This window comes from Choloepus didactylus, chromosome 14, assembly GCF_015220235.1.
Source record: "Choloepus didactylus isolate mChoDid1 chromosome 14, mChoDid1.pri, whole genome shotgun sequence".
In the NCBI taxonomy this organism is placed as follows: Eukaryota; Metazoa; Chordata; class Mammalia; order Pilosa; family Megalonychidae; genus Choloepus; species Choloepus didactylus.
The window spans coordinates 18,097,916-18,125,537 of NC_051320.1; the positions used below are offsets into that span (position 1 = coordinate 18,097,916).

Sequence of the window (27,622 nt, forward strand, 5' to 3'; positions counted from 1 at the left end):
GAGAATGAGAAGACAGGGCAGAAGCAGATTTGGGATGGGGATAGTAGAGCATGGAATCAGGAGCTCAGTTTGGGATATATTAAATTCAAATGCATTGTAGAAAATGAAGTGGAGATACTGGATAGGAAATTGTATATAGGAATCTGGTGTTGAGGGGAGAGGTCAGAGTTAGAGATGTAAATTTGGGAATTGCCAAGGAGGTAGATGATATTTAGAGCAATGTATCCGGGAGTAGTTGTGTGTGTAAGTAGAGAAAAGAAGAGGCCCAAGAACTGAACCCTAAGGAACTCCGAGGTTTCGAGGTCATTAGAGGTCAGGAAGACAAGGAAAGACTAGTAAAAAGGACCAAGAATGAGAGAGGAAGGAAGAAAATAACAGCAAAAAAATAGCATTTTGGAAGCCAAGTGAAAAAAGGTTTCAAGAGATGGGGAGAGAGGAACTGTGTTAAAAGTCACATTGGGCAAGATGAGAGCTGAGACCAGAACACGCTGGATCTGGCTGGGTGGGCCCCTGGGGGCCATGGCAGGTGGATTTCCACAGAGTGCTGGGGACGTGGAACTGAATGGAGGGGGCTCAGGAGAAATCAGGAAGGAAGGAGGCAGAGACAACTCTTTAAGAGGAGCTTCACTGTAGAGGGGAGCAGAGAAATGGATCAGTGGCTGGAAGGGAATGGGGAGACAGGGAGAGCTTTTTAAATATGGAAAATATTACAGCATGTTCTTAAGCCAATGCAAATAGAGGGAAAATCTGATGATGCAGAAAGAGACACAAAAATCAGAATGACATCCTTCAATAGATGAGAGGGGGTGGGAAAACGGGTCAAGAGCAGTTCGTCTCTGATAACAGAAGGGAAGATAGAACACATGGGAGACAGGTGTAGGTAAGTTGCAAGTTCTCTTTGGAAACTTCTTTGTTAGCAAGAGTCTTAGCTGGAGAATGAAAACGGAAATGAAATAGTAAAGGTAGGAAGAGCAAGGAGGTGGTGTAAAATGATCATCAATACCTCATCAGATTTAGTGGACTACAATTTGAACATTATCACTTGATGAAAAATTATACCTCTTAGATGCAAAAACAGCATATTTACATTGTTTTTCAGGATGTCCTACTTAAATGTTACCTTAATAAAATAAAGTGCTGGTTATAGTCAACATACAGATGCTTGCAGAACCAAAATAAAGAATAACTCGAGAATTTGAGGACATGGTAAGAAAATGATCTGTCCTTTCCATACCCTAAAGAGAAAAAAACTAAGAAGAATTAACACAGATTAACAAAATAAAGATATCTGTGGAAAGCCTTCCAGAAAACAGCACCTCAAAGAAATAACTCGTAAATATGTACTGATTAGGGTAAATTGCCCAAGCTGCTGAAGATTAGAATTGAAGCGGTGGGGATAGAGAAGTGGACAGACTTACAAGACATGGGACAAAACACTAGATGAGAAAAAGGCAATCTGACCTTTCTTGATGGAAATATGCTTCTGACCACTCAATTCTCCTTTTAAATCTATAAATGATCTTCGGAATGGACTTAACCTACCATGTAAGAGAAAGCCCAATGTCAACAGCCCATACTGCCCACTGTGCCGCTGTGGCCTTCCATTGTACATTTATATGCTGGCTTTTTTGATTATGCATCAGTTTCTGTGAGTTTGGTTATGGTGAATAAACTCCCAGAATATCATCTTTCATTGATGAAGTCACAATTGCAGAGTTCTAGAACTGAGAGAGTCCTTTTGAGACTCAGTTCAACCTCTTCATTTTGAACCTACAAAGCTACCAAATAGATCCTGGAACTGGAGGCTCTGCAAGGTTAATGGAGGGGCAAATGCTTACCAAATAATTGTTTGTTGTAGAGATAGTTAAACAGCTTTAACTAAACTCAGTCTGAAAAGAAAGATTTACAATCAATATGCCATGCTCCCCTATCTACACCTTCACTGACACTAAGGTCCTTCATTTTAGTGAAGCATAAATATTTTGCAACTTCCAGAATTGGGAAAATATCAGTTTTAAAATGGCATATATATTCTCAAATATTTAGAAAACAGATAGATGGAATGATACGGCAAGTGTGGCAAAATGTTTAAAGTTGTTAGGTCTGAGTATCTGGACAGATGGGTGCTGGCGTTCTCTGTATGCATTTTGTATTATTTTTTTCAACTGTCCTGTAAGTTTGAAATTATTTCAAAATAAAAAGTAAAAAGAAAAAAAAAAAGCATATAATTCTTTAAAATCTCTTGAATGTAACTGATAGGCATTTTTTTTTTTTGCTATAAAAACCAGAATTGTACAGATTGATTTCTATCTGTCTAACACCTGTAGATAAAATGAGCTAAGCTGAAATTGAGCATTTGTTACAGGATGTTAACACTGAAAAACCTTTTTTTGACTCTTAACTAATCCGTCCTTCCAACTTTCCTAGGAGATGTGTCATTTTCTGTGTCAGAGGCTTAATGGTTTGTATAACATAATAAAGGGAATTGCGTTTATAATTCAAGATTTTGCATCCAAGGTTCAGGGAATTTGGTCACAACTGATTTTTTTACAGTCATCCAAAGAGTAAGATAATATCAGTGCTGTTTACAAAGGATAGATACTGTAGTTTATATTTAACTTAATGTTGCTTAATTTTTTAATTTGTTGGGATATTCTAAAGTAATCGTTTAATCTGCTAACAAAGAATGAAGTTGTAATTTATTCCTGTTGAATTTTTATTTTTAAAATTCCTATGAATGTAAAGCTTCTTTCAGATTACTCTATTAAAATTTAATTTGACACATGCCTAACTGTTTCTTTATGCCACAATATTGTTAATCTCAGTAACACCTTGTAGCAGAGTAGTTTAGTGATAAAAAATGGTGACTGAGGCTACATCTGAAGTTTCCACTGTCAGCTATCACCGTGTTTCACAAGCACTGCATTTATCTAGACTTTGGTAGCCACAATTAACATCATACATAAAGAAAAATTCTAAAGTACAAAATATTTTTGCCATAATTTAATTAACATTTGCATAAATCAATTTTCTCTATAAATAATATGCTTTCCTTAATTAAATGACTGTTAATACTAGTGATGAAACATTGCTTGTTTGAATAGTGATGATCATTTGGTAACAAATCCATTCTCTCCTGCTTAATAGGAATATAATTTAGAAATTTTGGAGAATTACTGATAAAAATGATTTACAAAAAAGTGTATAGTTGCTGCCTCCTAATCCTGATTCTAACATGGATAAGAGAAACTTATTTGCATTATTTTTTCCAAAATTTAATTTATGAATGGTTAATTAATAAAATTTTAATTAATTTTTGTAATGAGGAGAGAGGAAGAATTTGAGCATCTGGATCCCAAGCAGCCTCCACCATTCATTCAGAGGAAATATACTTGTTTTATGTACATATATGTTGGTTCCCGTGTGAGGGTCAGGCATAAGTGTATGGCCCTTTCTCCAAGGGGGTGCTATAAGCTTCACCTGGGTCCTGGAAAATATCTGTAGCTCTGCATTTAGTACTTCCTAGCAAGGCTGACCATCTCACCCCCACCCAGGCATAGCTGCGAGAGCTTTACACCCTAACACACATGTATATCCAGCCCTGACAGTTACTCTTGAGCTCCAGACCCCATAAATCCAATGGTCTATGTGACATTTCCACTTGCACGTCCAATAGGCATCACAAATTTAATGAGACCAGAAAAGAACTCTTGGTTCCTGCACCTCCCCCAAACTTGTTCCTCTACCAGGCTTCCTGCTCAGCAACCTAACCTAGGTGCATCCTTGAACCCTGTCTTTCCCTTACTCTAACATCTGACCCATCATCAATTCCTTTAGGTCTACCATCTGCCCACTTCTCTCCATCTTCATAGCCTTGTCCCTAGTCCATGCCACCACTGTTGCTTACGGACAAGCATGTTCTCCATGCTTCCACGTTTGCCCTCATATTCCATTCTCCACCCAGCAGCCTAAGAAATCTTTATAAAAAGCCAATAGTTATGTCACAGCCATGCATAAAACTCTGCCAAGACTTTCCAGTGCCCTTAGAATGAAATCTGTAAGGCCTTGCCCTCATTGTCCCACCCTACCCTCCCTCCCGTGTGCTTTCTTCTGTCTGAAGCTTATACGCCTTTGTATTTAATGGTCTGTCTACCTGGACAGCTCCTTCCACAATCCTTGTCAAATCTCAACCCAGGTGGCCCCTGCCCAGAGGTCTTTTTTTACCTCCTTATCTACAGTGCCATTTGCCCTGTCACTCTGAATTACATTACTTATTGACCAATGGAAGCTAATGGAGAATTCCATTAGAGAAATGGAGAATAGAGCCTCACATCTATGGCCAGTTGATATTTGACAAGGCTGCCAGGTTCACAACTAGGACAGAATAGTGTCTTCAATGCTGGAAATCCACATGCAAAAGAACGAAAGAGGGCCCCTATCTCACACAAAAAATTAACTCAAAATGGACCAAAGACCTATTTATAAGAACCAGAACCAGAAAACTCCTAAAAGAAAACATAGGGAAGCATCTTCAAGATCCTTGCTTAGGCAATGGTTTCTTAGACTTTATACCCAAAGCACAAGCAATGAAAGGAAAAATAGACAAATGGGACTTCCTCAAAATGGAAAACTTTTGTGTTTCAAAGGACTTTGTCAAGAAAGGGAAAAGGCATCCTGCTCAATGGAAGAAAATATTTAGAAACCACATCTGATAAGGTTTTAATATCCAGAATATATTTAAAACTCAACAATAAAGACAACCAAACCAATTACCAAATGGACAAAAGACTTGAACAGGCATTTTTCCAAATGGCTAAAAAGCACATGAAAAGATGCTCAACATCACTAGCTATTAGGGAAATGCAAATCAAAATCACAATAAAATATCATTTCACATCTACTAAAATGGCCACTATTTTAAGAAAAATAGAAAACTACAAGTGTTGGAGAGGATGTAAAGAAATAGGAACACTCATTCATTGCTGGTGGGAATGTAAAATGGTGCAGCCACTGTGGAAGACATTCTGGCAGTTCCTCAGGAAGCTAAATAAAGAATTACCATATGATCTGGCAATGCTGCTACTAGACATATACCCAAAAGAACTGAAAGCAGGGATTTGACAAGACATTTGGACACTGATGTTCACAGTGGCATTATTTACAGTTGCCAAAAGATGGAAGCAACCCAAGTGTCCATCAACAGAAGAATGGATAAACAAAATGTGGTATATACATATATGATGGAATATTATTCAGCTGTACAAAGGAATGAAGTCCTGATGCATGTGACAACACAGATCAACCTTGTGGACATTACGTTGAGTGAAATAAGCCAGACACAAAAGGACAAACATTGTATGATCTCACTGATATGAACTAATTATAATAAGCAAACTCATGGAGTAGAATCTACGAGAACATAGGTTACTAGGGGATACACTAGAGGTAGAGAATGAGGAGCTGATACTTAATTTGTGCACAATTTGTATTTATGTTGATTACAAATGCTTGGAAATGGATAGTGGCGATGGTAGCACATTATCATGAGTGTAATTATAAGTGCTGAACTCTGTTTGTGAACCTGGTTGAAAAGGGAAGTTTTGGGTTATGTATGTGACTAGATGGAAAATTAGAAGATGAAACACAGGACAGTATAACACAGTGAACCAAGTTGTGGATGATCACTGTGGTTAATAGTACAGATATAAGAATGTTCTTTCTTGATTTATAACAAATGTACATCATTATTACAAGATATTAATAATAGGATGGTATATGGGAAAAATACACCTAATGTAAACTATGGACTATAGTTAACAGTAATACTTTAATACTCTTTCATCAGTTGTAACAAAGGTACCACACCAATGCAAAGTGTCAATAATAGGGGAATATATGGGAACGTTTTATTTTTTTACATGATTTTTATGTAAACCTACAATTTCTCTAAGTAAAAAAAAATAACAATAATTTAAAAAAATATGTTATGCTAAGTGAAAGAAACCAGGCAAAAAGTAATACATATTGTAGGATTCCATTTGTATAAAATATAAATATAAGTAAATCTATAGAGATACCAATTGTATAAAATGCAAATATAAGTAAATCTATAGTGATAGAATTAGATTAATGGTTATGTAGGGCTGGGGAAGGATAGGGGGATTGAGAGGTGACTGCTAAGGGGTATGGGGTTTTCTTTCCGGAGTAATGAAAATGTTCTAAAGTCGACTGTGGTAATGAATGCACAACTCTGTGATTATGCTAAAAGCCACTGATTGATCATACACCTTGGATGGATTGTATGGTATGTGAATATGTCTCAATAAAATTGCTTTTAAAAAACTAGGATGTGCTTTGAGAACACTAAGGTGTTATTTACCTGGGGTCAGTGGGGAGACGCTGAGGACTTCATTCAAATGGCCCTTCTCTGGGAGACCTTTTCCTGGCTCCTCTATTAAATATTTCACCCCCTCGCACACATCTCAGGCCTGCTCCCTGCTCTATTTTGTTCTCCTTAGGACTCATCGCTGGCTAGCATATATATTTTACTTATTTATCTTGTGCATTATCTTCCTCATTACAGTGAAAGCTCCCCAGGCGCAGGACTTTAGTCTGTTTTGGTGACTCCTGTATTTCCAGCACCTAGATAAGCACCTGGTATGTGTAGACTCTCACCAAACACTTTTTGAATAAATAGTTTTTTCAGTGTCTTCCACTAGAAGATCAGATCCACAAGGAAAGAGACCTCTGTAGTGCTCATTAGGACATTCCCAAGGTCTGCAGGCTCAGAGTTGGTTTATGCAGCTATGAGTAAGTGTGGAAAGACTTCAGGAAATGTGTTAGAAGATGGAGAAAGTCAGATAAGGAAGGAGATGGTGGGAAAGTGGGTGGGTAAGAAATGAGTCGGTTCAAAGAAACCATGGCGAAAAAGTACATTAGACTTTACATTTAAAAACAAAGTCTTTCCTAAGTATACATTCAACTTCTCAGTTATAAAACATGTTCTTAACGCCCTGGAGAGCCTCAAATGAAAACTGTATGGCTGCTCTAAACGGGGTGATGGGGTGATGGGAAATCAATCACAAAAATCTTAATCTTATTTTCTCTTCAAAACCACAGAAAAATCACATGGAGGGGGTGGGGCGGAAAAAAAAGTTTCCAAGTTTAGCAGTACACAATAGCAGAATAATTAATTGTCTTATTTAAAAACAGAAGTTCCTGCTTCTACATATACAAAGATATAACATGCATAGACAAAGAAGAGAAATTAGTTCTGAAAAAAAATTAGAAGGAGAAAGAGAAAATGCAGTAAGTGGGGAGTGCAAAATTCAGTTAAACAGAACATGTGGACAACAAAAAAGTCCATTTTCCTAAATGGAAGGTTTTAGAATACCTGTGCCTTCCCATATCTTGCCCGTGGACTCTGTGGGTATTTGCGTACGAGTTCTTTGAATGCATTCACTGCTTCCTCAATTTTTCCCTGTTAGGAAGAAGCATTTATTACATAAACACAATACATTCAAAGGCATAAACCTTATACAATATGCATATTTGGTATTCACCAAGTGATGGTATCAGAATTTCCTGACAATTTCATCTAAGATTTTTAAAGTTAACTGTATTATGGCAATTATAAAACTAGAAATGAATATACTTTATTTTTTAAAAAGGACAGATACCTGACAGATGAGGTAATATGTGTTTTTGTTAAAGAAAGGACATTTTCCCTTTAATGGCTATGAACATTCCTACTTGCATTCCTAAAGAAAATACTTAGATTTTAAGTGGGGAGAAAATAGTGCCTGCAGCTAGAACATCTTGAGTCATTGAGAGGCGATAAGAAGTTCCAAGAGGCTCAGAAGCACCTGTGAAAACAGCGGAGGGTAAACACCAGGACGTGGGGGCCGCTTGCCTATGGCGTCTGTCACCCATCGAACATCGGGGTTGATCCAGCTCATCTTTCTGAGCAGAGCACCCACCTGCCTTTGCATTGTGCCACCCCTCACAAAGCCCACAGGGACCGTTGGAAAGATGACTCTCCGACAGGCCTCTGAGCACCACCGCCCAAAAAGACATGAGGAGGCTGTGCAACAGGTAAACTGGGTAGGGGTCCCTCCGCTGGGAGGAAGGACCACCTCCCCGCTCATCCCAGCCAGGGCCACTCCACAGCATGAAATACAGGCCTCCTGGTCTCTCCTGGGTGGCAGCAGTTCAAGGATATCGGGAACCACGGGATAGAGCCAGCTTTCCCAAATGGAACCCTCCCAGATACCTCAGCTGTCTATAAACCGGCAAATCCATTTATTCCACGTGTAAATGCAAGGTCACTGTGGCTCATAGGTTTTGACTTTCTGATTGAGCGTGCCTTGCAAATGTGCCTGTGAAAATAAAACTGCCAAGTCCTACCCATTGTTATCCACACCTACTTCTTTCTGAAAGACTAAACAGCAAGGAGCCAGGCAGCATCAACCAATGTTAAAGTTCCTTAAAATCATTCTTTCAGGTCGGTATCTAAGAGAGAGGTTCTCTTTCCCTTCTCACTTGCCTCCTGGTGATGCTGAGGGGCTGGTGGAAGATACATGCAGCATGCAGTGGTTACAAGTTCCAGAGCCAGACTGGTTAAAATCTGGGCCCCACCACTTACGAGGTGTGTGATGGTAGCGGGTTGAATTGTGCCCCCAAAATATGTGTGGAAGCCTTCACCCTGGATAATTGTGAATGGGACTGTATTTGCAAAAAGGGTCTTTGCAGATGCCATCAGGTTAAGATGAGGTCATGCCAGATGTGGGTGGGCTCTAAACCCAATGACTGGCACCCATGTAAGAAGAGAAGGGGACACACACACAGACATCAGGGAAGAAGGCCGAGGGTGAAGGGAGAGAATGGGGACCAACAAGTATGGCCCAGAGTCTCCATAAAAGAAGGAGAGGATGGAAGGACTCTTCCCTGGAGCCTTCAGCGGGAGCCAGGCCCTAATGACACTTTGATTTCCGATTTCCAGCTTCCAGAACTGTGAAAGAAGAAATTTCTGTTGTTTTCTGTAAGGAAAGGATAATGCTGGTACCTAGGTATCTTGGAGGTTGTTTTATATATGATAAAATATATAAAGTGCTTGTGGACACTGCAGACAGCATAGAAAGCATTGAAGAATGTTAATTATTGTTAATCATTGTGGCGTGTGAGTGGGGAGGTCTATTCAGGTGTAAGATGAAGGGGCCAGTCATGAAAAAGTCCAAGCTGTAAATTAATGGACTGTTTTGGCTCCGTCTTAGGCACTCCTAGGTGGTCCCCAGCTCTGCACTCACCTCCACTGGCTGACAAAGTAAATGGACTTGCTTTTAGCCTGAAAGAATTTCCTTTCCCCAGGTTCTCACCAGCGACTTTAGCTCCCAACACTACTGTCCAATTCGGATTGAAAAACTCAATTGTAAGATACAATTCGTGAAGAATTGCCTGGAAAGTATCCATTCCTCAACATAGCTTAGGTTTTACCCTCAGATCAAGACATGTACTTGGGCCACATCTACTAAGAACTGGCCCCATGAATGCCGAATTCACTGGTGTGATGTCGGAGAGGAACTTGTCCAGTTTATCAGTGTGCCCCTTTGGGACTCGACAGTGGAACGTTTCTCTCTGGACACCTATTCTTATAAACACTATTAATTTTATAGTTTGATTCTGCTCTCCTTGTTCAGCCTACACAGCATAATTTATGGCTAGCACTGTTTAGAGCCTTGTGATATGAATTTTCATCTATTGACCTTACTCTGGCGTTATTAAATTTTCCTTATTCTTTTCACTTATAATCCAATGAAAATAAACTAATCCAACAAATGAACCAATATCTTTCAGTATACTACTTCAACTCTTTTTTGGAGCAGTTAAAAATAAATATCATTTTTAAAAATAGGTGATAAAATATGATCGGATCTAATCATTTTTGAGGAGAAAAATGACCACATACTTGCACGTAAGACAGTATTTGAACCTTGAACCTAAGACTGAACTATGCACACCTAGCAAGGGCTCCAGCTATTCCAATGCAGAAAGTGGCATCATTTTATAATATCAACTATAAAAATAACCCTAAAAGACTTAATTATGCAGATGATTCAGTCAATAACATGGCTCCCTGTTGTTTCAGAAGCAAGAATTGCACACGTGGCCACTTCTTCCTTCTTTATTTACCCTGTTATAGATCCAGGGTGTTCCATGAGGAAGCATCATAATTTCTCCAAATAAGCAAGAACCAGAGAATACCCCGTGGATTGTTCCTGTGCTTTTATGTCCCACTGACTTATTTACCCCTTAATAACGGAGCCCTTCTTTACCATTAATTACAATTAAATAAAAATTCTTCCATAAAGCTTTTCATTTATCTTCATCCTTAAATTCACCTTGGAAATAAAAAAAAAAAAAAGAAAAAAGAGAAAAAAAGAAAAAAAAAGCAGTGATAGGAAAAGAAGAATCTTACTTCATTTCTATTAAGAAATGCAAATTTCCCACAAATAGACAAAGCTTTCACTTCATAAACTTAAACAGATGGCCTTATAAAGAAATCATTCCATACGGTTAAATTTAAAGGCAGTGAACAATGACTTTGCAATGATCCTATCTGGGATTGTTACAATTTTATCTGCTTGTGAACAGGGTAAGGCCAGCGTTTTCTCAGGAACTTTGCTTGATGCTAGTTACAGAAGTCTTCATGCTTGCTTGTACATTTTCAATAAATGTGGGGGAAGTATGTACTTTTCCCACTTCAGTTAATAACTTGAGTTTTTAAAATCATTATTTCTTTATTCACAGTCTCCTTATTTCCTCTTTTGCAGCCAATGACCACTTGATACAAAAGAATATTACAGGAAAACTAATGTGCATTACACAGAATCTAAATTCAAGTGAAGAGTAGAGAAAGAGCAATTACCATGAAAAGCAAGTAGATAATTAAGTGAAGATGTGATTAAAAACATTATAATAAACATGTGTGTGCCTGATAAATAGATGAAGTATGACTTAATTAAGGCTAGAAATAATTTCAATCCATTCATTGTGGACAAAAACTGTAGTAACTATGAAGTCATGGAAACGATATTTCAAATTAACTAATGATACAGTAAAACATGAGGTTAACCTGAAGTGAGAAGAATGTTAAACTCAGTATCACTTTGTCTAATCGTAACTATCACGAGAATATTGGATTAATCTATTTCTTCTTTTTGCAATGAGGTGCCATAAAATTAAAAATCATCAACTTGTATGGTGCTTGATAATGCTGATGCTTTTTTTTTTTAAATCTCATTTGATCTTGACACAAACCAAGTAGAAGCAGGAAAAGCTCTTATTAGTCTGAGTTTTTAAACAAGGAAACAGGTTCAGAATGGCTAAGTGATTTGCCCAAAGCCACACAACAAGAAGGTGATGTAGGTGGACTAGAATCTAAGCTGGCTGGCCAATATGTAGCAAGTTCTATTTCAATTTTGTCATGAGGCTGCAATTCTTTTCCATTTCATTTTTTTTCACAGGGAATGCCGATATGCCTGGGGGAAAATCCACTCTGAGTAGTCAAAGGCTATTTCTCTCACATTTATTTTTTTTTATAACAAACCAAGAGGAATGTCTGAGTTTATTTAACAACTAAACCATTGCACACTGCTGTGCAAAACAAAGAAGGCAACCTACCCTTTTACGGAGTTTTTCTGCAGCATCGAGTTCAGCTTTAATAGTCTTATCAAATTTATTTAAAAGTTTAGGCTTCTTTTTCTTAACTGAAAGAAAACAGAGGTTTTTATTTTTATTTTTTTGGTCTACAAATAGTTAAAAACAGTGATTTACAGGTAGTGAGAAATGCAGTGTTGGTTGTGAACATGTAACTGCGGGAGCGAGTGCCCTCTAGCTCCCCAGGAGTAGGACAAAGTCAGGAAGGCCACACCGCAGGGGCCTGCAAGGTCCTTCCTTGGGTGTCCAAACCTACTCTGGGGACTGGGTGGAGATGGGCATCCTGGAACTTGCAGGGAGACCGTTAAGTTTCTCAAAAGAAAATGGGTGCTGTGATTTCTCAAGTCTCACATGATCAGCTTCTTGGCTATGCCAACAGGACTGCTTAAAATCATTTTTGAATATGCCTACCATTTTTCTGATACAGAGAAAGATAAAAATGGGAAGCTACTATCAAGGCAGTCAAGGAGAACAGAATTTCCTGGTCTAGCACACGGGGCCCTCTGGGGCACCACTGACCTACTGCCCCATTCCCCATCTCTGCTAACCAACACCCTGCGTTCATTTCCCACATAAACCTAGTGCCGTGTCTCAAGCTACTGTGTCTAAATAAAATGGCCTATTCCTTTTGTCAGTCGAAAACATGTTCATCCTTTAAACCAAACCACGTGCCTCAGAAAGTTTCTTTTGATACCACTCAGTGTGGAGGGTCCCGTGCTCTCTGTTCCCTCTGAAGTCCACAGCACATTTCTCTTTGATGGCACTTTCCCCTTGTGTCTTTTATTATCATTATTATTTTTTTTATCCTAGTCCATTTCCGAACCCACAAGCTCCTGCAGGGTGCACCATGTCTTATTGCAGACTGATTTACTCTGCTGACTTAACAAGCATTTTTTGCACATCTGCGACACATTTTGCACATTGCAGGACCCTGGCAATCAATGCTCAGAAGCCCTCGTCCCCCACGGCTGTCACCTCCAGCTGGGGAGAGTGGGTCCCGCTGGTGAGGCTCCAGGCAGTGCCTGCTGGGGTGGACAGACATGGTGCACTCCCTGGAAGCCCAGGGCAAATGCCCTGCCCAATGGGTCAGGAGAGGGGCCAAGCCTTGAAGAGTAAGCGGGGTGCTCCAGATAGAGAAACACACTGGTGGTAGGGCAGGGGTAGGAGTGGGAGGGAGGGAGAGAGAAGTGGGAACACTCACAAGAGAATTTCCTCTATTATCTGACATGAAACCTACACGCTTCATGACTTCCGGCCTTCCCTGTCGCCTTCCCTGTCACAGGAGAGGATTGGGCTCCTCTTCCAAAGACCACCCCCATCCACCTGCACCTGCCCTCTGCTTTCTGCACCCCCTCTGACCAGCTCCCGGCTCTCTGGCTCTCTCCCAAGCCCTTCTCAGCATTTAATAAGCTAAGTGTCTGCCATCTTCAAACCAACCAGCAACCACCCAAGACAAACCCTCAGCCACCCCGACTCTTCTACTCGCAGCGTCTCCCTCCGCTCCTGTCACAGTGGCCGCTCTTCACTCTCACCCCCTCACCCCGGGTCCCCTCTCCGGGAAGGAAGGTGAGCTCGGTGGGCCTGCAGTTTGGCCAAGGCACCAAACTTTCCTCTCTGACTGCTCTAGTCCCACTTGCCCTTCAAGGCACAGTGCCTCCCCTGGGCCCTTGGGCAGGAGTTGGGGGAGTGCTTGTGAGAACCAACCGCCATATCGTGTGTGCAAGTGCCTGGCATTTAGTGTGCCACAAAGCAGAGCAATAGCTCCTGACTTCTCTCCAGGCTCCCTGTTCCTTTCATCCTTCTCTTCCCTGCCCCTCCGCTGCACCTGTCACAGCTCTCTGCTCCCCCTTCCTGAAATGCCCCTTTCCTATGACATCTGTGAGGCTTCCTCTCCTAGTTCAGCTCCGGATTCTCTGACCTCCCCATCTCCGCTGTGGGCCCTTCCCTCTGCTGATCCCCAGGATGTTGGTTCTTCAGTGATTGGTCCTCCGCCTCCAAAGGGCTTTAACTTTTAATCTTCAAACTGAGCTAAAAAGTAACTAATTTGCTCCTACTTTACAAAAATGATAAGTTCAACTGCCTATTAGCACAGATACCTCAAATTTGGTGTATCAGAAATTTAATTCCCTGTCCCCCCAAATTTATTCCTTCTCATATATACACTATTTCTGAGGATATTCCTTACTCACCAGTTGTTCAAATTAGAAACCTGGTTAGGGAAGGCAAGCAAAATAAGGGCAAAAAAGGAACACAAGGGCTTATCTAAAAGAAGACTAAACATGATAGCTATTATTTACCTCGCACTTAGTCTGTGCCAGGACCACACCAAGTGCTTGACACATATTACATTTTATCCTCTCAACTTCCTGGACACAGGGAAGGTGACCCCACAGATGAGGCCACTGAGGTTCCAAAAGGGCTGGTACCTTCATACATCCCCTCCCTGGCCCCCACAAAGAAAGGGGACATTGTATTTCTCACTCCTGAGGTTCCCAAAAGGGGAAAAGTTTCCTAGAAACCCCTTGCCCCAGGGGAGGTGGTGTGTTCTCTAACTGCTGACTTTGGAGAAGGAACAACCTTGAACAGCTCAGTCTCATCCTTTCCCTGCTGAGAGTATTGTATGTACTGACCTGATCTTACACCACATTGTACAGGGAGAGACCCCACGTGGGAGAACCAGGTTGTTCTGTGCGGCCTGGGTAGGCAGGTAGGTCTAACTGAACCCCAATTCTCGGATTTGATATTAAGAAATCTATTCCTGTTCCTCTAAACACCCATCCTTTAATTCACTTATTACTAGTAATAAAACTGAAATTCTGATCTCCTTCCCTTTATTTCTTAGGCCTTAAAAAAAGTTTTGCTTTGCTCTTTAATTTTATTTCTAATTCCACCTTCCTCTTCTCCCCCTCCCCCAACCCCAATCCCCCTATTGTTGAAAAATACATACACCTAAAGAAGAGATGGAAGGAACAGTGCATAATGTGCATTTGCAACCACATGCCATTATCTGTGAGTATATATGTTGAGGCTATGGAAAATGAATTGACATTTGGCTGCGATGTGAATTTATGGTGGCGGGAGCTGATGTCTTGTCATCTCAGTGCTGACAATTGCTCATTTTGCTTTTGCAGAAGTGTCTGTCAGCAGATGACAGCAGTACCTCAAGGAAAGCCCAGCACAGACCTGGGCAGGTGGCTTTACTGCAGGAATCATCAGTTCTTCCCAATGTGTTCAAGTTCACATGAGATTTATTTATGGAGGAAAATGCTGGCAATTGAGGACATCCAAAATAGTCAACCATAAAATGAGATGTTCATTAAACAGCCAGACCATAAGTTATCTTCGTGTCAAAATATTTCAATAACGTCACAAAAAATTGACAGGATACTAAAAATGCCAGTGCACCTGTTAGCAGGAAAATGACTGTCCCATCTTTTCCTATATCTTCAAATTTAAAAACGCCTAGCTTTTCCTCCTTTCTTTCAAACTCTTCAAGTTTTAGTCTATCGTTACTATTTTTATTTTAAAATGTATAAAAAGCCTGAGGCAATCTTCCCAATTGTAAAACAACACAGACCCACCTCTTCCTTCTTCTTTTGGGGAGGCACAGGCTCCAGGCTCGGAAAACAACAATGAATTTTGGGATGGCTCTGGCCCAGGCCAGGCAGGGGACCCTGGGAAATTCACTCAGGCCCTCAGGGCTTAGTCTTCTCCTCCAACAAATGAGTGACTCATCAGGCTGGTTCCTCTTACAGTCCTGTACTTCTCCTGTTCAGTTTCTTTAAATAATGTTAATTATCTTTCAAATACAACCATAAGGTCCTGGAAGGAGTTATTTATTTTCTTGAATTTGGATTTTTAAAAATGGCTTAGGAAGAAGCTGTCTGTGCTATATTATGGTTGAGTGTTTTGTGTTGTTGTGTGTGTGTGTGTTTTTTAATCATTGCAATTACAAGTGTTTTACCCTTCACCAAAATCCCTTTTAAGGAAAAAATAAACATAAAAAGCAACCGGTTGCATTTCAAATCCTTACTTCCGTTGCCATGCCATGGTCGAAATATTAAGATAAAATAAAATGGCAAGAGAAGGAAAATAAAAGAATAATCAAAGACATGAGAAAGACAGTAAATATGCATATTTAGGCTGTATAAATATTAATGCTGACTCTCTTTTGTTTTCACCTAGTCCACAGAAGAGGTTTTCATATGATGGTGCATGGGAGAAGTTGACCACTAATAAAAATAGACAAAGAATCTTTGCATTAGTTCATGTCCTGTACTTGTTCCTCTGAAGGAAATAGTCTCCCCCAAGGTGGATATAAAAGCAACAATTTCTTAAATGGTCTTCAGGCTGGTACCCTGAGGATCTTTCTGAACCCCCAAATCTGTCCATGTCACCCACTGCTTAAAATACATGAATGAATCCTCAGAACACGCAAAATAAAAACTAGATTCCCCAAAATGCTATCGATGGCAGGTTGAATTATATCCCCCAACACACGCATGTGTTCTTCACGTTAATCCGTGTCCCTGAGGTGTGAACCCACTGTAAAGAGGGCTTTTTGAAGATGCTATTTCTAGTTAAGGTGTGGTCCAAATGAAAGAGGGTGGGTCTTAGCCTGGATCACTGGAGGCCGTTGAAAGAGAGCCCAGAAGTCACGGAAGTGAGAAAGGAGAGGACATCGCCATGTGACGGCAGGCAGAGACGACAGCCGAGGATCCCCAAGGAGTGCCAGGAGCCAGAGCCAGGCTGCTACAGTTTTTCAGGAGAGAGCGTGCCTTGCTGATATCTTGATTTTGGACTTCTGCTAGCCTCAAAACCGTGAGCCATAAACACTTGTTTCAGCCAACCCGCTGTGCGGTATTTGTCACAGCAGCTCAGCAAAATAAGGAAACATCCCTAGGTACCTCCCAAGAGAAATGAAAACATATGACCACACAAAGACATGCTTCATGACAGCCAAAAAAGGAGAATCACAGGTCCACCAACTGGTGAAAGAATAAGCAATCTATGATGTATGACTATGATGGACTACCACTCAGCAATAGTACTGATACATGAAACAACAGGGATGAATCTCAAATGCATTCATTTCAGTGAAAGGTCAAACTGAAAAGGCTACCCACTATACAAGTACATTTATACAGCCTTCTAGGAATAGAAAAATTGTAATCACTCACGGCCAGCACTGGGGACACAAGAGAATTTGGGGGGTGATAAGGCTCTGTATTGTAATAGGGGTGAGTAAACAAATCTATGCAGATGTCGAAAGTCATAGAACGATACACCAAAAAAAGCGTGAATTTTACTGTATGCAAAAACCTCAATAAATCTGACTTAAGAACAAAGTCATAAGGAAGAGACAAACCCATGATTCTCAACAAAGAGTGCCATTGCAGGTACAACAAGTACGAAAAACATCTGGGCATAAAAACATCTATTTTTTAAATAAAATTGTATCAGGTTTTGCGCCCCTCCAAGAACCGGATGGGAGGTAACCCTATCACAATCATGTTTAGAAGCCTCCTCCCCCCCCCAAAAAATTAAAAAGTTGGCTGTTCTTGGCCTAATTGGGCACTCAATAACATTACCTGTTTTTCTCATTTAATGTTCCAGTGACCTTCTCTGCTCCCGACTCCCCTCTTCCTGACCCTCTTCAGCCCCCCAGCACCCCACTCTTGAACACTCCAAGGCACTGGCCGCCTTCCGTGTGTGGCACTGGACCTCATGGAGAGCCCAGGCCTCTGGAGGGAGACAGCTTTGCTCACTGGTTTGTTCCTTCATTCATTCAAGTATTTATTAAAATGCTGTTGGGTTCCAGGGATTGCACTAGGTGCTGGGAATTCAATGTTGCCTTCTTCAAGGAAGCTACAGTCTTGATGGGGAGAAAGAGATGTAACTGGTCATTAATGTTTGGAGGAATGAAGGTAATTAATCCTAAGGGCTGATGAGCAGCGGCTCTCATCTATTTGGGAGCCGGGAGGGAGAGAAGGCTTCTGGGGAAACCGAGAACTTAGCTATGCTCAGATAGAGTAGCATTTCAGGCAGAGGAAGAGTTTTGTAATTCAATCACAGTTGGGAACTTGTACATTTTATCAGTTCTTTTTGTTATAAGTAAAAAGCTAAAAAAAAAAAAAAAAAAGAAAAAATATTCCTCCTGCTTGGATGCTAGGGTTTAGTGACATATATCTGAATTATCTTATTTGTGGGAATCTGGGCTTTCCAGAATTTTGGAAAGTTGAAGGTGGAGAAATTGCTCAGAGACCCCAGGTACTGACTTGTTTTTTCCCACGTTAAGAGGTGGGTATTAGGGACACGACACCTTTCTCAGGGGCAAGGAGAGCCCAGGAGGGCACAGCCAGGAGTACAGGCCTTGGAGAGATGATGCACACCCCAAAGCCAGAATTGGGCTTTCGAGGACAAAGAGTAGCCAGCTGTGCTCCGTCCCCATCCAGATGAGGGGCTGCAGAGGCCAGGGGAAGCCATGCCACAGATGCTGCAGCTGCCCCTGCCCTGAGATGCCGCTTTGTTTTCAATACAATTTTATATGGCTAATTAAATGAGGACCTGGCTTATCCTTGTGTGTGTGTGAATGTCTCCCACCAACTCGTGAGCCACCTAAAAAGCCGCAGGGAGTGTACAGCAGAGCCCTTTGGCAGCTGCGTTTCCTTGAATCAGCTTCATGCCTTTCACAAACTGGCCACAACTCCCCATTTTCATCTCAGTCCCACCTGTCAAGCAGTTTACATTCTTTCTCAAATATAGCATGTATTTTGACACTTGCATGACTTTTCTCATGGGTTTTTCTCTATCTGGAAAAGCTTTCTCTCTATTTCTACCAAAGAATACCCTGCATTTCAAATTTGAGACCTAGTTTAATGCCATTTCCTCTACCAAGTCACGTGAGACATCTTCAAGCAAAAAAGAACATTCTCTGCTGTGCTCATACCACATTGTTTTCCTACAAATTGGGAACTTTTCAATTTGTCTTTAAGTTAGTTGTATACATGGCTCTCCGACTCCCTGTCCTGCTAAACTGTTAATTTCTAGGAGGCAAGAACTGTACCTTACTTATATCTGATTTCCAGCACTTAGTATACTGCCTATTCTATAGAAAGTTCTCAGCAAATGTTTCTGAAGGCATGAATGTACACAAACAGGAATGAAGGAAGACACTCTAGGAGGGGTCAGACCAATATCAAATTGCAGCTTCAGTATGCCAGCTGTTTCAAAAAAATCAGAAAATTATGAGCAACCAAGATAGGGATTGAACTGAGAGGAGATTGCAATATAAAGACAGTCTACTCCAAAAAAAGTCTCAAAGGATAGGAATGGAGACAACAGAGGAGGAAGATGAGAAAAAGAAACAAGTTACCCTGTGTGCCAGTTTGAATATATATTGTGTCCCCCAAATGCCATTATCTTTGATGTAATCTTGTGTGGGCAGACGTTATCAGTTTTGATTAGATTTCTTTGAGTGTTTCTTTGGAATGCACCCCACCCAGCTGTGAGTGATGACTCTGATTGGATATTTCCATGGAGGCGTGGCCCCACCCATTTAGGGTGGGCCTTGATCAGTGGAGCCATATAAATGAGCTGACAAGCAAAAGGAACTCAGTGGAGCTGTGAGTGTTGTTTTGAAGAGGAGCAACAGCCAAGAGGGACACTTTGAAGAATGCACAAGAGCTGAGAGAATAGCTGCAGATGAGAGACAGTTTGAAGACAGCTGTTGAAAGCAGAGTCTTGTTCCGGAGAAGCTAAGAGAGGACAAACACCCCAAGAGCAACTAAGAATGACATTTTTGAGGAACTGCGGCCTAGAGAGGAACGTCCTGGGAGAAAGCCATTTTGAAACCAGAACTTTGGAGCAGACGCCAGCCACGTGCCTTCCCAGTTAACAGAGGCTTTCTGGACACCATTGGCCATCCTCTAGTGAAGGTACCTGATTGTTGATGACTTAACCTTGGACACTTTATGGCCTTAAGACTGTAACTGTGTAACCAAATAAACCCCCTTTATAAAGGCCGATCCGTTTCTGGTGTTTTGCATTCTGGCAGCATTAGCAAACTAGACCACCGTGATACTATGTGACAACCCCCATTGAAGATCTTAGTGAGAACACAGATATTTATTTCATGTCCACCTCTTTCAAAGCTTTTCAGTATATTTAGCAATTTAGAACACTAAGAATACTAAGCACAACCATCCTGTAAGTTCTTGGAGTGCCAAGTTCAACTCAATGCCTTACTAAATGCTTTGCTGATAAAGATAATTGACATTTATTGAGCACTTACTCTGCTGGACACATGACTCATGCCGGCTGCACAAACTGCAAACAGTAGGAGCCAACACGAAGCTTGGGTTGTCTATGCTCTTCATTAACTATTTTGCTTTATTTCTGGCATCTGGCCTAGAAGTTAAGAAACTAGGATGTTCTTAAGGGCTTTGAGAGTGATGACAAGGTGGAAATAAGTATTAGTAAAAGTACTATGTTGCATAAAGGAAGAAGCTGAACTTTGTATTACTTGTCTCTCAGGATAAAGATAGTTAAATGACCATAGTAATTTTCCTTCATTGTATGTCTCAAAGACCCAGGGTTTGCACATTACACAGAGGAAGCCTGGCTTAGGAGAAAGATCACAGGATATGAAATCTGGAGGCCAGAGTGGAAGCCTCAGTTCTGCTCCTTCTTAGGGACTTCTTCAATCTTGCAAAGCTGCCGCCCCTTCATCCGTGCAACAGGACTCATATATGACCCCACCTTCCTAGCACAATGGAGAGTCCTGGAGCATAAAACATCACATAGCTGTTAATCATGACTTCCATCTAAAATATCTTAGCTTCACTTACAATAAATTCTCCTTTCTAATTAAATGAGAAATATGTATGACATTCTATGCTACTAAATATTAGAGGATTTTCTTTTAAGATATGAGATTTGCTCTATGGTCAAACATCGCCCTGGCAGAGATATTGGGCAAATAGCAAGTTTACCACCACCATGCTCGTATCCAACTTGTATTTCCCGAGCCAACAAAGGACTAAAGGGCTATGTGGATAACACTACTCTCCCCTTGCTCCCCAAACCCTAAGTGTTTTCAAGCAGGACCACCTAAAATATGAAAGATTCCTTCTTATTACAGGTATCCACAGGTGGAATTTGATGAAAAAAAAATCTCAAAAGCAAAATGAATTAAGGGAAGGAGAGGTAAGTCCAAAATAAGATCCTAAAGGGAAGAAAAATATGATCTGTATTTGAGATCCAGTCTGAAGCTTAGAAACAGTCTTATAATGCAAACTTATTGCAATATTATTCATGTTAATTAACAGTTAACCCAAGTCAGACCCCAAAACATATTGTAATCTTCCTATGTTAGAATTAGAAGCAAATTTTGCTTTACTTTTTAAAAATCAATGATAGATTTCAACATAAGGGATAAAATATACCTGTAAATTTTTTGGGCATTGAGGAAAATCAATGACTTAGAGCAAAAGATAAAAAAGACGGGAACAACAGAGAGAAATGTTCAAGAATTTAAGAATCCAGTATAATTTTTGACGAAATTCTCTCTGCTGGGTATGGGGAAAACAAGCCTGCAACCACAAGCATTCTTCCAAAGCCCAGACCAGGGATGTTGGTAGGAGCCCTCAGTAGTTTTCTCCTTCATTTAAAAGTGGGAATGGTCCATGGTATTTCTTACCGATCTGCTTCACATTGGGATCTGAAATAAATCCTTTCTCAAGTCAAGAGAGAGTCATGTTATTTGCTACTGAGAAATCCAATCAGCAGTCAACCAGGGATGTGCTTCTGGCAGGAATCTTTATTGGTATTATCAATTTGTGAGAAAGGAAAATTAATGTGTTTGATTTAAACATAACCTTTTCCGAGGCTACTTTCTCTAATGCTATATACCTTGATGATGAATATTACTGGCAGAAGTAAATTTGGGCAACTCCAGGGAGGTGCTCTTACTGCAGATTGGTAAGGGGGATGGCGGCCCTTTCTTTGTCTCCTACAACTAAAGAATAATGGATTTTTGTTCTTCTCAGAATTAAATATCAACCACACACCAGCAGGAGTTCAATATTCAAAGCTTAAACTGAATAGTTAATACAAACACTTTTCAGCTAAGAGACACTAACTAATACAACACGGTAAAGATTACATAAAGAACAATGGCTTTCATCCACCCCCTCTATTGAAATGATGTGGGATTCAGCTGGGAGCATTCTGTGGGAGCAGCAAGTATTTCAGTTTATTAAATGTAGTCTGTCATCTCCCCATAGGGTTATTTTAATAAATTATACATCACTCCCCTTCTAGAGTAATAATCCTTTAACAGATGCGACCCCATATGTTAAATTGGAGATTTCAGAGATGCTAGGTGATCTGTTTTCTATACATGACAGAAACCCCTTCAGTGCCAAGGAAGGCCACAGTTGTATTGACAGCCTCTTCAGACATTATTTTCATCTCCACGTGCACTGCTCCAGAATCAACCCCAAATCTCACCTTCTTCATGTCTTTCTTGCAGATTAAGTGGCAACTGAATTAAGAGTTTCCCTCTTATTCAATTTAATGATGAACCTCTTAATTTAAAAGAGGGATGGCCTCAAATTTTAAATCCTAATGGTAACAGCACATTTATCAGAGGACTGCTTTACACTGCAAATTTCACTACTTTACATTGCAACTGTCACTTATTCCAGGCAAAACTGGGAACTTGAAAATAACCAAAATGGATTTCAGAAAACCCCAAAGTACTTTATGTTACACATGGGGGAGCTCAGAGAGGGGCAGACATGAAAGAACAGCCACCCTCCCCACTTTTTATTTTAGAGACCATTCTCACAATCTTGATTATCTGGTTTTCTAGCCCTAAAAAGTATTATAAGAATCAAATTAGAAAGAGGGAGTGAGAGTGAGGGGTGTCTGAGAGGTACACCAGGAAGTACAAGCAGGAAGTATAAGCCCACAGACTGGAAGTAAGAAAGACAAAACAACAACAACAACAAAACCCAACTCACGTAGCACTGCAACATGAGTTACACCGTGTGGATGTGACAGTGCTGTGCATTTCAACAGCCCCAGAAAGCACTACTGCACAATGCAGGAACTGATGTTCATGAAAATAAACACTACAGACCCCGTTCATCAAGGAAAGTTAGATATGTGCAGTAAAAAATTTTGTAAGGCAGAGATGCCTGAAAAGTATCTACCAAATTTTGTTAATTTTGTTTAAGTGGTGCTTAAAGATATTTAAAATCATTTGGAAATACTTGTTTCTATGAAATATCGATTTCTCAGTAATGTCAAATAAAATAATAATTTCCAAGCTTGGCTGTTTATCACTGTAAAACCAGGGAAATCTGAAACAAAATAGAGATTGCAAGCAAGCTGAAAAACAAACAAACAAATGAACAAAACAAAACAAAAAAAACACCACAGCAGGGGAGGAGGGGACAAGTACCTATACTAAAAAACAAAAAACAACTAAACCTTATGTAAAGATTGGTATATATTATATGGATTTAGGTATTTGTAAGTTTAGGACCAGACGCTACTTTAGTTTTCATTTGGTTGCTCAGATGTCAACAAGGATCTCTAAGTTTGATTGGCATTTGTCAGCATTGATACTAGCTATTTTTGATTATTATACCTTTTAAGACAGATAACTTAATATTTTTTCAATATTTAAAAATCTTTTTTTAATAAATCTTTTTATAAATGAATCTTTTCATCTGAGATTTCACCAAACCCAAGTAGAAATCTTTACATATAATTTTATAATCACAATGAAAGAAATTCCAGGAATGCCTTTAGAGTCTCTCCCTGTGTGATGAGAATGAAAATCTGGTATTACAAAACATATTAACCTTGGTTTGTAGGAGTGATAGATGACCACAAACTTTCAACACACAACCCAGCTATGATGATCTGGGTTTCCAGAAAAAGAGGAATAGATGAGCTTACTTGGGCAAAGCAGGATGATAAAGTGATAGATTAATTCTGATATTTTAACAAATAGAGAAAACAGTTGTTTAACTGGAAGATCAATGTGAAAATGAATCAGTAACAGAGAAAAAAAATATAATCAATTATTGAAAAACGAAACCATTGCTGTTCTGCCTTTCTGAAAAAGACTTAGTGAAAAATAACAATAAAGTTGAAGAGAATGGTGTCTTCAAATACTAAGATTGAGAGCACATTTTAAAAATGAAATCAAATTTCTAAATATTTCCATATCATATATCAAACAGTGGTTTGCAAGACAGTGTATATTGAGCAATGAAAGGCAATGATCCCTAAGAGACAAGAATTGAATTTTTCAAACTCAGTGATCAAAAGAATAGCCTAAAAGCAGACAGAAAGAATAGATATATTATATACAGGAAACAAAAACAAGAATAACGACAGATTTCCTGCCAGAAATGTGGAAGAATGGAGCAACATTTTTGACATACTGACAGAAAAAATGTCAACTGAGAATTCTATACCCAGCAAAAATATCTTTCAAAGCAAAGATGAAATAAAGGCATTTTCAGAGGTACTATGAAACACTGCTAAGAGAAATGTAACGATGTAAGTAAATGGAGAAATATACCATGTTCATGGACTAGAAGACTCGACATAGTAAAGATGTCAATTCTCTTCAAATAGATATACAGATTCCAGGCCTTTACAGTTAATATCCCAGCAAGCTTTTTTATTTTTTTGGTAGAAACTGACAAACTGAATCTGAACTTCATATGGAAACACAAAGGACCTCTAATATAGCCAAAAACACCGTGAAAAAGAAAAACAGACGAACATTCTCTGATTTCAAGACTTATTATAAAGCTACAGTAATCAAGACAGTGTGGTATTGGTGTGGAGATAAACAGACCAATGGAACTGAATAGTGAGTCAAGAAATGGACCCACACATACATGAACAACTCATTTCAATAAAAGGTGCAAAGGCAATTCAGTAAAGAAAGAACAGGCTTTTCAGCATGCTGCTGGGATAAATGCATATCTATACATTAAAAAATGGACCACAATCCTTACCTTTACCATACAAAAAAGTCAACTCCAAATGGAACATAGACCTAAATATAAAACCTAAAATTATAATGCCTCTAGGAAAAAGCATAGAAGAAAATCTTTTATGACCCTGGGTTAGGCAAAGACCTTTTAGACATGACTTAAAAAGCATGATCTATAAAAGGACAAATTCACAAACTGGGCTTCATCAAAATTAAAAACATCTGCTCTTCAAAAGACACTGTGAAGAAAATGAAAAGACAAGTCACAGACTGGGAGAGAATATTTCCAAATCACATATCTTTTAACAGCTTTGTAACAAGAATATATAAATAATTTTCAAAACTCAAGGTTAAGAATATAACCAACCCAATTTTAAAATGGACAAAAGATTTGAACAGATACTTGTCAAAGACTCTTCCCACCCAAAGATATGGGTGGGAAATATATTTATGAAAGGATGCTCAATGACAATAGTCATTAGGAAAGTGCAAATAAAAACCAAAAGGAGATACCACTACATACCTAAATTAAAAAGAATGACCATATCAAATGTTGTCAAGGATGTGGAGGAACAGTGTTCTAGTTTGCTAATGCTGCAGAATGCAAAACACCAGAGATGGACTGGCTTTTATAAAAAGGGGGTTTATTTGGCTACACAGTTACAGTCTTAAGGCCATAAAGTGTCCAAGGTAACACATCAGTAATCGGGTACCTTGACTGGAGGATGGCCAATGGCATCCGGAAAACCTCTGTTAGCTGGGAAGGCACGTGGCTGGCATCTGCTCCAAAGTTCTGCTTTCTAAATGGCTTTCTCCCAGGACATTCCTCTCTAGCAAGCTTGCTCCTCTTCAAAACATCACTCACAGCTGCACTCAGTTCCTTCTCTTTGAGTCAGCTCATTTACATGGCTCCACTGATCAAGGCCCACCCTGAATGGGTGGGGCCATGCCTCCATGGGAATATCTCATCAGAGTCATCACCCACAGCTGGGTGGGGCACATTCCAAGCAAATCTAATCAGCACCAAAACGTCTGCCCCACAAGACTACATCAAAGATAATGCCGTTTGGGGGACACAATACATTCAAACTGGCACAAACAGTAACTCTTATACATTGCTGGTAAGAATGTAAAATTGTACATCCACTTTGGAAAAGAGTTTGAAAATTTCTTAAGAAGTTTAACATACACATACTATGTGATGTAACCATTCTTGCCTTCTAGGTATTTACCCAAGGGAAATGGAAGAATGTGTCTATATGAAGAGTTGTACATGAATGTTCATAGCAGATTTGTAATAGCTAAAAACTGGAAACAACCCAAATGTCCACGAACAGTCAAACTGATAAACAGTATTATAACGATAAAATAGATACTACTCCTTAATAAAAAGACATGACTATAACATGGATGAATCTCAAAGTAATTGTTGAATGAAAGAAGCTGGAAAAAAAAAGAGCATATACCATATGATTCCTCTTCTGTAAACTTCTAGGAAATGCAAACTAATGTACAGTGATCTTAAGCAGACCATGGTTGCCAGGGGACGGGGCAGAGCATAAAGCATGAACATAAGGGAGGCATTGCAGAGGGGCTTGAGAAAACTTTTGGGGTCATTAGTTATAGTCATTGAACTGATTATGGTGACGATTTCATAGCTGTGCACATGTCAAAATTCTTTAAATCGTACAATCTTGGTACAGTTTACAGTATATTAATTGCACCACAAATGCAGCACATAAAACATAACCAGGACACTTTAATCATATCTAAAATGAAGTTGACAAATAATGCCTTAATATCATAATTGGATAATTTCCCTGTACAGTCGGTGTTCATCTTTCCTTACTTGCCTTACGAATTTATATTTTAGAGTTTCTTAGTCTGTTATGGGATACAAATAAGGTCCAAAGATTGTAATTGGTTGCGTCTCAAACAAATAAGTCATAACTTTCCAAATAATCTTTTGAGATTGATTGTTCAATAAGAATAAAAGAGTACTTAGAAAATTTTAGGACTTCTGTAACTATGGTGTGGTGGTTTCATAGAGAAAAAAAAATCCAACCCAGAATCTGACCATCTGCTCTAACCTGTTGACCTAGATTTCTCCATTGCATTAATCTGTTTATTATGGCTTCTTCACAACAACATGCACGTCAGTCTTCAAACCACTGTGACCCACATTTACTGAGTGCCTCGCAGGATATGCCAGTCAGTGCAAGAGAGACAAAGATGTACAGCATACAATCCTTATTCTCAAATAATATAGACAACAGAAAGTGAAAACATGAAAATTAATAACTAGATTACAAGGTTGAAAATTATCAGGTAAAATAAGAATTACAAAGTGCTTTGGGGAAGCAAAAAATCAAGACATTACTTCCAATTGGCACAATAAGGAAAGAACTAAGGAAGAATCTGGCGTTTGAGCTGGGTTTTGAAGCAAGGGTCTAATTTGGGATGAGGGAGAGGTGGGGAAAATATTCCATAGAAAGAGGAGAGTAAAGAGGTGAAATGTGAAGGAGGCAGGTTCAGGGATATGTGAGAATTCTGGTGAAATTTCAAAGGGTACTAGGTCCAGAATAGTGAGAGTCAGGGCTACAAAGACGGCTTGCAGTTGGATGATGGGGTTCCTTGAACAACATTCTGAGGAATTTCAACTTTGTTCCACAGGCGATGTGGTATTACTGACGGTTTGGATGAGTGACTTCAAATCACCCGTGTCTTAGGACGTTTCTCTTGCAGTAAATACCCACAAACAGAAGGGCAAAGAGTAGAAGTGGGAAGACCTGAATGTGACTGCAACGGCCAGTGGGGAACTCATGGGGTGGAGGGAAAGACAAATGAATGGTTAAGTTACCAACTACACTCCTGGCTAGA

At 39.7% G+C, this 27,622-nt stretch overlaps 1 protein-coding gene across 1 annotated transcript in view; it reads right to left on the bottom strand.

The window, feature by feature from the left end:
* The window catches only part of ASPH (aspartate beta-hydroxylase), a 234,941-nt gene that overhangs the window by 54,435 nt on the left and 152,884 nt on the right, over window positions 1–27,622 (bottom strand). The window contains exons 14-15 of the mRNA XM_037803594.1: window positions 11,680–11,765; window positions 7,394–7,480 (exon numbers count right to left, since the gene is read on the bottom strand). Coding sequence (XP_037659522.1) covers window positions 7,394–7,480; window positions 11,680–11,765 — 173 coding nt within the window. The remainder of the gene's footprint in view (window positions 1–7,393; window positions 7,481–11,679; window positions 11,766–27,622) is intronic.